Source organism: Propithecus coquereli, unplaced genomic scaffold, assembly GCF_000956105.1.
Source record: "Propithecus coquereli isolate 6110/MARCELLA unplaced genomic scaffold, Pcoq_1.0 Scaffold27, whole genome shotgun sequence".
Classification (NCBI taxonomy): domain Eukaryota; kingdom Metazoa; phylum Chordata; class Mammalia; order Primates; family Indriidae; genus Propithecus; species Propithecus coquereli.
Genome location: NW_012148285.1, coordinates 1,403,609 through 1,415,239, shown reverse-complemented (window position 1 = coordinate 1,415,239; position 11,631 = coordinate 1,403,609). Strand labels below are relative to the sequence as shown.

The following is an 11,631-nucleotide window of genomic DNA, read 5'->3' as shown; positions in this document are numbered from 1 at the left end:
CGAACTAGGCTGACACCACTGCACTCTAGCTGAGGTGACAGAGTGAGACTGTCTCAATAATAATAATAATAATAATAATAATAATAATTAGTTATATATTGCTGCATAACAAATGACCACAAACTTGGCAGCTTGGAGCAACACACGTTTATGGTCTCCCAAGTTCCGTGGATGGAGACTCTGGGCGTGACTTAGCTGCGTCCTTTGCTTGGGTCTCACAAGGCTGTGGCCAAGGTACCAGTCAGGGCACGTTCTCAACTGGAGGCTTGAGGCGAAAGATTCTGCTTCAGCACCTGCTCAGGTTGTCAGCAGAATTTATGTCCTTGTAGTTGTGGGACGGAACTGGCTGTTGGAGGCTGCGCCCAGCAACCTGCCACGGGAGCCTCCCAGCAGGGCCGCTCACTCCTGCAGCCAGCTGGGGAGGGAAGTCTCTGGAGTGAGTCTGCTAACAATACAGAGGCACAGGGGGTAATTTCAGCACAGAAGTAACCTGCCGGGATGCCGCTTGGCCATTTTCTTTGAGAAGCAAGTCACAGTTTCTTCCCACACTCAGAAGGAGGGGGTTGTATTGTGCGAGGGCATGGACGCCGGGAAGTGGGGACGCCGAGGCTCCGTTACAGCCCGTCTGCAAGAATGAATGGTTGTAACCGTCTGCAAGAATGTAAAGGAAAATGTGCTCGTAATGAATGAAAACATATGAGCTTTCATATGAGAAATACAAACCATAGAAAAAGACCCAGTGGAAATTCTAGGACTGAAAAACACAATGTCTGGGATAAAAACTAGGTGGGCTTAAAAGCGGATTAGAGATGAAAGAATTCAAAAGATTCAAATCAGTGGATTTGAAGCGGAGCCTTTCAGGAAGGCCCCAGGAACAGCCACCCCATCGGGCCACGACACCCGTTGCGTTCCAGGCGCCTAAGCTGTCTTCCGTCGTCTGTGCTGCGGCCACAGAGCCACCCTCACCCGCCCCCTGCGGAACATTCTGCAGCTTTTTCTTTTGGGTGCTGTTGCTGCTGTTGTTTTGAAGTTTAAATTTTCTCCTAGTTATTACGCTTTCTACACATCTTCATGCCTCTTTTTGTGCTTCCCCTCATATTAATATCACGAGCATTCTCTCTATTTGCCCGATCTCCGTGAAAATGTCGTTTTTATGAATTCTATTCAGATATCTGATTTGCCATCACCCTAGTAGTTTTTGTTTATTTGTTTTGAGTTTTTTGTTTGTGAATATAAACAATCTGGCCACTAACACCTTTGGTCAAAACGCCTCTGCTGCATGTAGGATGGGGCGAGTCCCAGCGGCGAAGTCACTGGCGCGAAGGGAACAGCTTTTAAAACGCTGAAGCCTCGGGAAGGCCCGGGTCCCGCAGGCCGGGCTCCCTGGCGCTCTGGCTGCCGAGGCCGCCGCAGGCCGGGCCGGCCCCACGCAGAACGACACCTTCTTCAGCCGCTGCGGTTTGCATTTACTTAAACACTTCTCAGCAGGTCAATTAACCCAATTAGTTTCCGCTTTGGCCACCTTGGCCGTGGCCTTCGCCCATGTCACCCCAGGGCCTCAGCGGTTTCCCGTCAGTGTCCTGGGCTCTGAGGGTGCCGGGGGCCAGCACTCTGCCCGGTTTCCCCCAAACGGCTTTCCCATCGTTTGCCTCCTTCCTTTGTAACCGACGTTGCTGGTATTTTTTAACTTGGGGGCCACAGCTCTTTCCTTTTGTGCTGTTTCCCATGACGTCCAACCTTAGAAAACTCTGATCTTTCCAGAGAGTTGACAAATGTCCGATACTATTTTTTTTTAGGAAAGATTGATTTTTTCAAAACACAAAAACCTTTCTGGAATTCGATCCCCTCTCCATGAGTTTGGCGGGTGGTGTGAGGAGGGACCGCTCCGGCTCCGGGCCCTGGGCGCCGCAGGCTCCGGCCGGGAGGTGGGTGAGGCCCCGCTGCTGCTCCCGTCACTGAAGTCGCCGTCCCTTGTCCTCAGGGCTCCAGCTTCCCTGGTGTCCTCACTTTCTGCAGCGAGTCCTGGCTTTTGTAGTTTGCTTGGCTTTGAGGCAGAGCCACCCCGAGAGGAACTGGCTTTTAAAAAGCGGGGTGCAGGGCAGAGAAAGCTGCAGGAGGGAGTAGCCCCAAAGCTCCGGGACGGCCTCTGAGATTCGGGGCGTCGGCGGTAGGGCGCCTGCAGAAACGCCGTCACCCAGACCTCGGGAAACACTTCCCACAGCTTATAATTAGACATTTTTTCCCCCTTAAAGCAGCGGTCCCCAACCTTTTGGCACCAGGAGTCGGTTTCAGGGAAGACAACTTTCCCAGGCACGGGTGCTGGGGGCCCCTAACAGGCCGCAGACCCGCACCGGGGCTCGGGGACGCGCAGCCTCGGGGAGTCTGGGCACAGGGCTGCGGCCTGTCCCGTCCACCGTGTTCCCGCGCGGACGGCGCCTGCGCCCGGCGAGCGCCCGAGTCCCCCCCCTCGGCCGCTCCCGCCGCCTCCCTCCGGCGCCCAGGGCAGGGCAGGGGGCGCCGCCGGCAGTGGGGCCCTTACCTGCGGGAGGCGCCCCGGCCCGCCGAGGGGGCTGCGAGCGAAGTGAGACCTCGCGGTGGGGAGGTCCCGCCCCGGCGACCCCCGGGGCCCCCACTGCCTCGCGGGACCCCGCGCTCCAGGTCCGCGCGCCGGCCGCGCCGGCGGGGAAACCGAGGCAGGGGCTGGTCTGCCATCCAGCGCCCCCGCGCCCCCCACGCCCAGCCCGGGCAGCTCTGACGTCAGCCCCGTGCCCCGACAACCTGCCGCCCTCGGGGCGGGACGCGGGGCCTTCCTGGCTCGGCGCCCTCCCGAGCCGCTTCCGCCCGGTGCTGGGAAGCCCCCGCCCGCCGGGACTGGGCGGCGCCGCCAGGGCCCCGGTGTCGCGGGAGGAGGGGCGCGGGGGCGCCGCCCACCCCCGATTGCTCCCCTGCTCTTCGCGCCCCAAGCCCGGCGCCGGCTTTTCCCACCGGAGAGCGAGCCCGGCACACAGCAGGTGCCCGTCCGTGCCGCACGAATCAACAAACCAACGAATGGCACAGGGAGGGTCCCACGGGTGGGCTGTGGTCGCTCGTGCGGGGCAGCCCCAGGCCACAGGCACGCGGAGGGGCGGGCACGCCCCGCACCAGCACCCTGTGGCATCTTGGGGTGAAGGGTCCGGCCTGCGGACTTCTGGGGTTCAGGGCCAGGTCACGGAGGAGCCGGGTTCTGGGGTGCCTCCTTCCTGGGGAGCAGAGCTGGCCGGGCCGGGCCGACAGGTCGGGCGGCATAGCCGGGCTGGCGCTCACCTCTGGCATAAAACCCACTTCATGGAGCCGGGCAGCGCCAGTGCTCCGGAGCTCGCGCGGCTGACCCAGGCCCCGCGCCCCAGCCAGGCCCGAGGACATGAGGCGGCCCCTGGCGGTGGAGCTGCTGCTGCTGCTGCTGCCGCCGTTCGGTGAGTCCGGAAGGCGCAGCGAGTGGCTCCTGCCTGGAGAGGCCGAGCCCCCCTCCCCGCCCCAACTGTGCCATCCCCAGGCTCGGCAGGAAGGTCCCGGATGTGCCGCCTGGGGAACCCCAAGTGGGGAGGGCAGGACGGGAGTGTGGGCACAGGCCTGAGACGAGCTGGGGGCCAGGACTGGCAGGGGCCTCCTCCCTGCCTTTCCCTGGGCGCTCGCAGGGCGCTCAGCTCAGGGCCTGCTCCCCGGTGTCCTCATCTCAGCCTGTCCCCCCACTCCCCAGATGGAGACATGGGGGCTCCAAATCCCTGGGCTGCCATAGCTGGGGGCTCAGCAGAGCGTGGGGGCGGGGGGTGCAGGCTGCAGAGGGCCCCCTCCCGCTGACAGAGAAGCAGGCGGTGCCCACAGTGCCCTCTCCCTGTCCTGGGTCAGAGTCAGCAGTGCCAGCCCCTCCCTGCGGGGCGGGCCACTCTCTGCCAGGGAAACCCTCCCACATTCCTCGGCCAGCCCAGCCAGCCTGGCAGCCCCCACACTTCCCTGTCCTCAAGTCACCTCCCAGGGCTGGGCCAGGTCACCCCAGATGGCAGCTCGGCCAGGGCTCCATGCTTCCTCGTTCTCTGGGCTAGGAGGGCACCGGGGTGGCACCTCTGGGGGGCCTCCCACTCCTGGCCTCTGGCACAAGGATAATGGCATCATTGAGGGGAGCCCTCTCACGGGGCTGTAAGGCAGCAACTGCTCCCCACGGGTTGAGTCATCAAGGTCACTGCCAAAGTGGGAAACGTGGCTGTATTTGGCTCCCAGTCCATGGTGACCAGAGGGTGGACTCCCAGATGCCACCCTCAGCCCCGGCCAGGGGGACCCAGAACCGCCACCAGAACTCTGGCAAGTGCTGCCTGGGACTTTAGGCCTCACCCAGCCCCACAGGCTACAGGAGCGTCAGAGGCTCCGGGCCCAGGACGACGGGCCTGACCCACCAGCTGTCTTGTCCAGCTCTCAGCAGGATGACCACCCGGAAGAGCCCAGCTCCCCACATCACCCCTTCCTAGCCAGCCCCCCACAACCACTCTCCTCTGTCCCTCCACACATTCCCTGAGCTCAAGCCCCAGATGTGGGCTCTGCCTTCACGGACCTCCTGGGCCCAGAAGTGGGATGAGACGCCGACTTTAATTCCAGGGTGAGGTGGGCAGAGCTCTGTGAGGCCTGTTGGGAGGACAGAGAGGTCAGGAGAGGACACGAGGCTTCCAACATGGACAGTGCATGAAAGGAGGGCTTCCCGGAAGAGGCGGCACTTCGGTTAGGCCTTGATCTCTAGATCGAGGTTCGGATTTATAGAGACTGGGAGGAAAGCGTATCCGGGTGTGGGGTGGGGACAGCAAACACTCAGAGGCGAGGCTCGGGCTACACCAGCAGCAGGTCGAGCTAGGGAGGACAGGTCTGCACGGAAGGAGGGTGGCTGTGGACGGGGCAGGGAGAACCGGGACTAGGCTGCTGCACAGTCCCCGGGGGCAGAGGGGGAGGAGTCTCACAGCGAGGACAGAGGGTGGCGGATCGCAGCGCACCTTGCAGGCATCACCACCAGGCCTGAGAAGGAGCAAGGGGTCAGGTGCTGGGAACCTCAATTGCTTTGGGGGCTGGGGCGAGGATCCCCCAGGGGGCATTTGCACTTTAAATGGCACCTCATGGACACAAAGGAGCGAGCAGCGTCCAGGGCGGACTTCCCACTGCCCTGCTCCTCGGCCGCCTGCTCCTCCTGCCCTGTCCAGAGACCTCGCCCTCCGCGTCCTCGCCCCCCTCGGGCCCCTCAGCTGGGACCCTTGCAGCAAGAATGAGGGTCCTGACAAAATCCTCAGGGTCCTCGGACACCCCACAGCCGCTTCCTGTCCCCACGGCCCCTTGACTCCACGGCATCGGTTACCTTTTCTGGACAGAGTGAAGACTTGATCCATAGGTTCCCTGCCCTCTGGGCCCCGGAGAGAGATTGGGGCCGAGGGCTGGGGCGTGGAGACGTGGCTGTTCTGATCCCTCGCCCCAGACCTGCCCCCAGGAACCAGACACACTGGGCGTGGGGCGCCCAGGGGTCTCTTTCGAGGCAGGCATTTCAGCCGTGGTGCTGACCCTGGGTCGGGGGCTGTGGGCCACCTCCCTGGCTGGGGTCTCCGGCTGGGGTGGAGGTTCCAGCACTTGGTAGAGGCCGTGTCACAAGCCTTGCCCTGTGTCCAGAGGTGTGGCGGGCAATGGATCCCCGTTCCTGGTTTCCCGAGAATGGCCCTAGTCCTCGTTTCTCTGCCTGTCCCCTCCCACTGGAGGATGGGGCACATGTGGCCCAGCAGGGGTCTTGGGTTCCACCCGCAGAGCCCGCTGGCGTGACAGAGAGAGGGAGTCCTGGAAGGCTGGCCCTTGGTGGTCACTGGGCCAGCTTCTCTACTCCCCTGAGACCAGGGAGCAGCCCGTGGGGCTGGGGTGGAGGCTCAGGGCGGAGGTGAGACTGGGGGAAGAAGGCAAGGGGACTTGCTCCCTCCAGAACAGACCACGGGAAGCGCCGGGGCTGACGGGCAGAGGCAGCTCCCTGGGCTTTCCATGATCCGGCTCCAGACTGTTCCAGGAGAGAGGGAGACCCTACAGTGCCGGGGCTGGAGGCCAGACCCTCCGCTGAAGCTTCTAGACAAGGATGGGTGTGGGGTGTTGAGGGAGAGACCCTTGCAAGGATGAGAAGGGGACATCAGGCGACAGGGTGCCTTTACTGGCACCTCCTGACCCGCTCCCCGTGTGGCAGAGAGATTGCCCTTGCAGAACAGCTCTGACCCACAGGCCTGGGCCTGTAGACGCCGCAGAGCCAGGCCACGGGGAAAGGAAGATCCCCGGCCCCTCCTCCGGGATCCCTCTGCCACTGTCCCTCCTGAGCCCTGAGGAGGCGGGGGAGGGGAAGAGGGCAGGGGCCGCACACACCACTGGGAGGGGCGGGGCGGAGCAGGCCTTGGCAGTTGGCTGATCACCCCTTTTCTCACTTCCAGGGACGCAGGGGGCCAAGGTGTCAAGAGGTGAGCATCCCAGGCCCTTGGGTGGGAGGGACAGGAGCCGGCTCGACTGAGAGCTGCAAGACTGGCCAGGGACACACACGTGCCCAGAAAGGACAATAGATGTGCAAGAAACGTTCCTAACATTTCCTGACACAAAGTTAGGAGAGGCTGTGGCTCCGCAGGGCTGGAGCCCGGGAAGGAGGGAGGTCTAACACGCACTGCGGTGTGGGGCTGGGGGTGGGGGCAGGGTCTGGAGATCATCCGGAACAGTGACTGTCCCCTCTGGGTCGCCTGCCTCTCAGAGGGCGCAGTACCCCAGCCGGCGCCTGTTTTGTGCCAGGCCCTGGGACGATGTGTCATCCCAACCCTCCCGGGCCCCCAGAGGTGGGGCTTATGCCGCCTTCGACTTGGGGGGACAGCCAGGCTCCCGGCAGCTGTAACAGCCTGCAGGGTCTGCCTGAGCCAGAAGCTACCCCGTGCGTGGGCCCCTCTCGGGCAGGGGGCAGGGGGCTGAGGATAGAGCACAAAGTAGAAGCTGCAGTGTGGGATTGGGGGGAGCAGAGCACAAGCCCCAGCGAGCACCCACCCCCGCTGTGTCCCCCCAGCCTGCGGGCGCCCGCAGAGGCTGAACCGGATGGTGGGCGGGCAAGACGCCCTGGAGGGTGAGTGGCCCTGGCAGGTCAGCATCCAGCACAACGGCAGCCACTTCTGCGGGGGCAGCCTCGTCACGGAGCGGTGGGTGCTCACCGCCGCGCACTGCTTCTCCAAGTGAGTCCCGCCTCCCGCGCCCGCCACTTCAGTACCGCGGACAGCGCCGCCTGCAGCCTGAGGGGCCCTGGCTGCCTTCCCCGCCGGATGCTCCCTTTAGGTCCAACGCCAGGGCTGACTTCCAGCCGCAGTCGCTGCCCCAGCCCTTCCTCCCGCCAGCCTGGCTGCTGCTCTTGCCAGCGAGGCACTTGGCCACGCCTGGGGACCTGTGCCAGGAATGCTGGCAGACTCCTCCCTCAGCCTGGCCTCCCCCATCTCAAATCCAGGACACTGCCTTCCTGGCTGGGACTGGAGCAGAATGTCCCTTCTTCCAAGGTCACCTGTGGAATCAATCCCTGAGCCAAGGGCCAGGCCACCCAGTCCCCAGCGCACTGGTCCAGACCTGCAGGGTTCCCCAAGCATCTCACCTTCTCGTAGCTCTGAGATTCTTCTAATCCCACATCTCAAATTCAGAAGCTCAGGCTTAGAGAGCAGGTCGCCTGCCCACGGCGCAGGCCGGGCTGGGCCTTGCACACCCCATGCTTGGGGCCCTGCCCTTCGCCTCTGGCAGCAAGCCTTGCGGGTAGGGACTGCTACTGTCCCTACGTTATTGATGAGAAAGCTGAGTCACAGAAAACTTGGTCGGTGACTTGCCCAAGGCCACCCAGGGGTCAGGGGTGGAGAAGGGGATCAAGGCCAGGTGGCCTGGCCTCAGTTTCCACACCCTGAACTGTGGAGGACTGCCTTGGAGACGATGTGCAGAGGGGGTGTCAGCCCCGCAGTGGGCCAAGGAGCACCCCCAGCCCCTCCCACCCCCCTCTCCGCGTGAGGAGGGGATGCCCGGGCCAACTCTCTGCTCTGCCCCGCAGCACCTCCGAAACATCCCTGTACCAGGTCCTGCTGGGGGCGCGGCAGCTGGTGCAGCCAGGGCCACACACCGTGCATGCCCGGGTGAAGCGGGTGGAGAGCAACCCCCTGTACCAGGGCATGGCCTCCAGTGCCGACGTGGCCCTGGTGGAGCTGGAGGCACCAGTGACGTTCACCAACTACATCCTCCCCGTGTGCGTGCCCGACCCCTCGGTCGTCTTTGAGACGGGCACAAACTGCTGGGTCACGGGCTGGGGCAGCCCCAGTGAGCAAGGTGAGCAAGGGTGCTGGCCCAGGAACAGGGCACGTGCCCGGAGAAGGCATCTACACAAGATCTCTACTCGCACAGGCGGGTGTGGGCAGCGGACCCAGAAGGCCGAGCCTGGAGAAGTGGAGGGAAGGGGCAGAAAGCCCCGCCTGACACTTAGAAAGAGGGAGGAAGTCAGTCCGCCAAGCCTTGAGCCAGGAGAGAAGATCTAAACATGAGCACAAGATGGGGAGGGAAAGGCCGCGCACAGTGGCTCATGCCTGTAGTCCCAGCACTTTGGAGGCCAAGGTGGGAGGATCACTTGAGGCCAAGAGTTTGAGGCCAGCCTGGACAATGTAGTGAGACCCCATCTATAAAAAAATAGAAAAACTAGCTGGGCGTGGTGCCACACACCTGTAGTCCCAGCTACTCGGGAGGCCGAGGCAGGAGGATCGCTTGAGCCCAGGAGTCTGAGGATACTGTGAGCTGTGATGACGCCACTGCACTGTAGCCCAGGAGACAGAGCGAGACAGTTTTGGAAGATTAAAAAAAAGAAAGAAAAGAGAAAGATGGGGAGGGACAGAGCAGGGGCTGCCAAGACCCCAGGGCCGTGGGCCTCACCGAGACCCCACTGAGCTGCAGGCTGCTTCCTCCGCAGACAACCTGCCCAACCCCCGGATCCTGCAGAAGCTGGCCGTGCCCATCATTGACACACCCACGTGCAACCTGCTCTACAGCAAAGACGCCGAGTCTGGCTTCCAGCTCAAAACCATTAAGGACGACATGATCTGTGCCGGCTTCGCCGAGGGCAAGAAGGATGCCTGCAAGGTAGGGGCCGACGTGGCCAAGGAACTCAGCCCTGGCCTCGGCCCGGTCCGGGTGGGCGGTGCTCCCGCTGCGTGGGCTGAGCATCCAGTCAGCTGGGAACCTTGTGTTGAAAAAGCAGATTCCTGGAACCCAGGAGAGTGTGAGTCAGTGGGTCTGCGGTGGGCCTAGGAAACTGCATTTTCAACACATCCCCTAGGTGACTAGGGCAGGTGATCTGGGGACACTAGAGAAATGGGGACCTTAGTCAAGAAAAGGAAGGCCAGGGAGGCTGGGGGCAGAGAGGCAGACGCAGGGCAGAGTTGAGCGCACGTGTGTGTACCTGCCACGCTGCCTCTGAGCCGCGCTGGGCTCGGGTGGACTCTGACAGCGCCTCTGCTGACCCGTAGGGCGACTCTGGCGGCCCCCTGGTGTGCCTTGTGGGCCAGTCGTGGCTGCAGGCTGGAGTGATCAGCTGGGGCGAGGGCTGCGCCCGTGAGAACCGCCCTGGCGTCTACATCCGGGTCACTTCCCACCACAACTGGATCCACCGGATCATCCCCGAGCTGCAGTTCCAGCGGGCCAGGCCGGGCGGCCAGCAGAGAGGCCCCCGGGGCCAGCAGCCCCTGGGCCGGAACCTTGCGCCCTGCCAGGCTGCCCCCACCGTCCTGCTGGTCCTCCTGGCGCTACTCCCCAGCCTCTGAGCCCGCTCAGGCCCGCGCTGTCCCTTTGTAAGTAGCCCCCGTCCGCCCCCTCCAGTGCCCACTTATTTTTATTTATGTTCACCCAATAAAATCCCAGCGCCAGTACCGCTGCCATGGGCGACCTGGGGCTGAGACGGGTCGCGGTGGGGAAGACGCGGAGGGCTGGCTTCCCAGCAGGAAGGGGCCGCAGCAGGCACCAGAGGCAAGGACACCACTGGACTCCTGGGCTACAGTGTCCCTGTGACACCTGTCCCGGCATTCCCCGCTGCCCTGCTACTGCCACCCCTGCTGCTTCCTCACCCTGAGCGTCTGCCGAGAGCCATCCTGGGCCGGGCACTGGAGACAGTGACAGACACAGGTGCAAAGACCATGGCAGCACAGCCGGGGTCTCAGCGGCGGGGGCGGGGGCAGGGTGCCTGCCGGGCATCACCCAGGCTTCTCTGAGTGGCGTCAGCAGGGAGACTGATGGCGGCTGTCCGCCGGGGCGTGTGCCTGCGCCCTGTGCTTTCCTGCCCCGTGCAAGGAGGCAGGGGCCAGATGGAGGCATCCCCACCCCTGCTGCTCCTGGTGCCCTGGCCTCGTCCAGGGGCTCCCCATGCCCCGGGTTCCCCCCAGACCCCCGCTCCTCTCCTCCACCCCCTTCCTTACACTTCCCACTAGGAAGACCACCCACACACGTGTGCCCGCCCACGCCCACACGCACCCAGCCCAGGTCCGGGAGGCGCACCTGTGCACAGGCACAGCCGGCCTGCCCCACACGGCAGGGAAGGAATCCATACCCACTTAGCAAGCACCTGCTGGGCACTGGCCCTGGGGGAAAGCTGGGAACAAAACATAAGGAATCCCCCCTGGAGCGCCACTTCCGTGGGGGAGGCAGGTGCACAGACACCAGGCAGAGGGGGTGGGGCAGGGCGTGGTGCCCCAGGGGCGAGTGCCAGGGCAGGCGAGGTGAGGTCGTCTCTGGAGGGAGCCCTCCCCCACCACCACCACCCCGCCCATCTCTGTGGTGAGGCCTGGACAAAGGCCAGCTCCTGGGTGACACCGGGCAGGGACCAGGCTCCCAGAACACAGCCCCGCCCCACCCATTCACCAGCCCTCGCCCAGACCCAGGAAGGACCACAGAGGTCTGCAGAACACTCTCTACAGGGACCTGGGTTTAAAAGGGAAAACATCTATTTCATGGGATTTCCAGTTCATACTGAGCTCAGCGTTGGAAGAAGGATGTTAGCAAGAGGCCGTCCCAGGTTTCGTCACAGGTTCCCTCTCCCACCCTGGACGGGGGCGCAGCTCAAATGCAACTTCCGTGCTGCCGCCAAACAGAGCCATTTGCCAGGTGGGCGGCGGCAGCAGGGCCCCTTGCAGCTGCAGGAAGAACTCAAGGGACAGGCTGGCAGGGACTGGGCACAGAAGGCAGGCAGGAGAGGGCTGGAGCCACCTTCCTGGGCTCAGTCCGGCGGGGTCGCAGTGAAAGGCCACCTCGGCCAGCCGCAGCAGCCCGCAGATGAGGCAGGTGCCGGGGCCAGACAGCCCTCCAGGGGCTGCAACCAGAAACCCACACACACGTGTCACACGTGCCCACACACCACACCCCCCCACATGCACACGCACCATGATCGGCCTGGGAGCCCGAGGAAGAAAAACCGCCGCGCCACCAGCCCTGCTGGCCTCAGACCCTGGGGAGGGGTCAGCACAGGCAGGCCCGCCCCGAGCCGAGCCCCAGACACAGGGCATCTGCGTAGGGGGGTGGTCTGAGGGCAATGTGCCCCCCACCACCCAGCACTTAGGTGCTCAC

General features: G+C 63.7%; 2 protein-coding genes across 2 annotated transcripts in view; one reads left to right on the top strand and one right to left on the bottom strand.

Annotated features, from left to right (window-relative positions):
- PRSS22 (protease, serine, 22) overlaps positions 1-2,712 on the bottom strand; it is a 22,299-nt gene extending 19,587 nt beyond the window's left edge. The window contains exon 1 of the mRNA XM_012647511.1: positions 2,540-2,712. Coding sequence (XP_012502965.1) covers positions 2,540-2,712 — 173 coding nt within the window. The remainder of the gene's footprint in view (positions 1-2,539) is intronic.
- A 688-nt stretch (positions 2,713-3,400) lies between these two features.
- On the top strand, positions 3,401-9,839 carry PRSS27 (protease, serine 27). The gene is made up of 6 exons (XM_012647510.1): positions 3,401-3,452; positions 6,465-6,491; positions 7,076-7,238; positions 8,087-8,358; positions 8,990-9,159; positions 9,546-9,839. Exons 1-6 carry the CDS (start codon positions 3,401-3,403, stop codon positions 9,837-9,839), a joined length of 978 nt encoding a protein of 325 aa, XP_012502964.1.
- The last annotated feature ends 1,792 nt before the right edge of the window (positions 9,840-11,631 follow it).

Coding starts and splice junctions, on each gene's coding strand:
- PRSS27 (XM_012647510.1), top strand. CDS start 3,401: ATGAGGCGGCCCCTGGCGGTGGAGCTGCTGCTGCTGCTGCTGCCGCCG. Junction 6,492..7,075: donor GGGGGCCAAGGTGTCAAGAG/GTGAGCATCCCA, acceptor GTGTCCCCCCAG/CCTGCGGGCGCCCGCAGAGG. Junction 9,160..9,545: donor GCAAGAAGGATGCCTGCAAG/GTAGGGGCCGAC, acceptor GCTGACCCGTAG/GGCGACTCTGGCGGCCCCCT.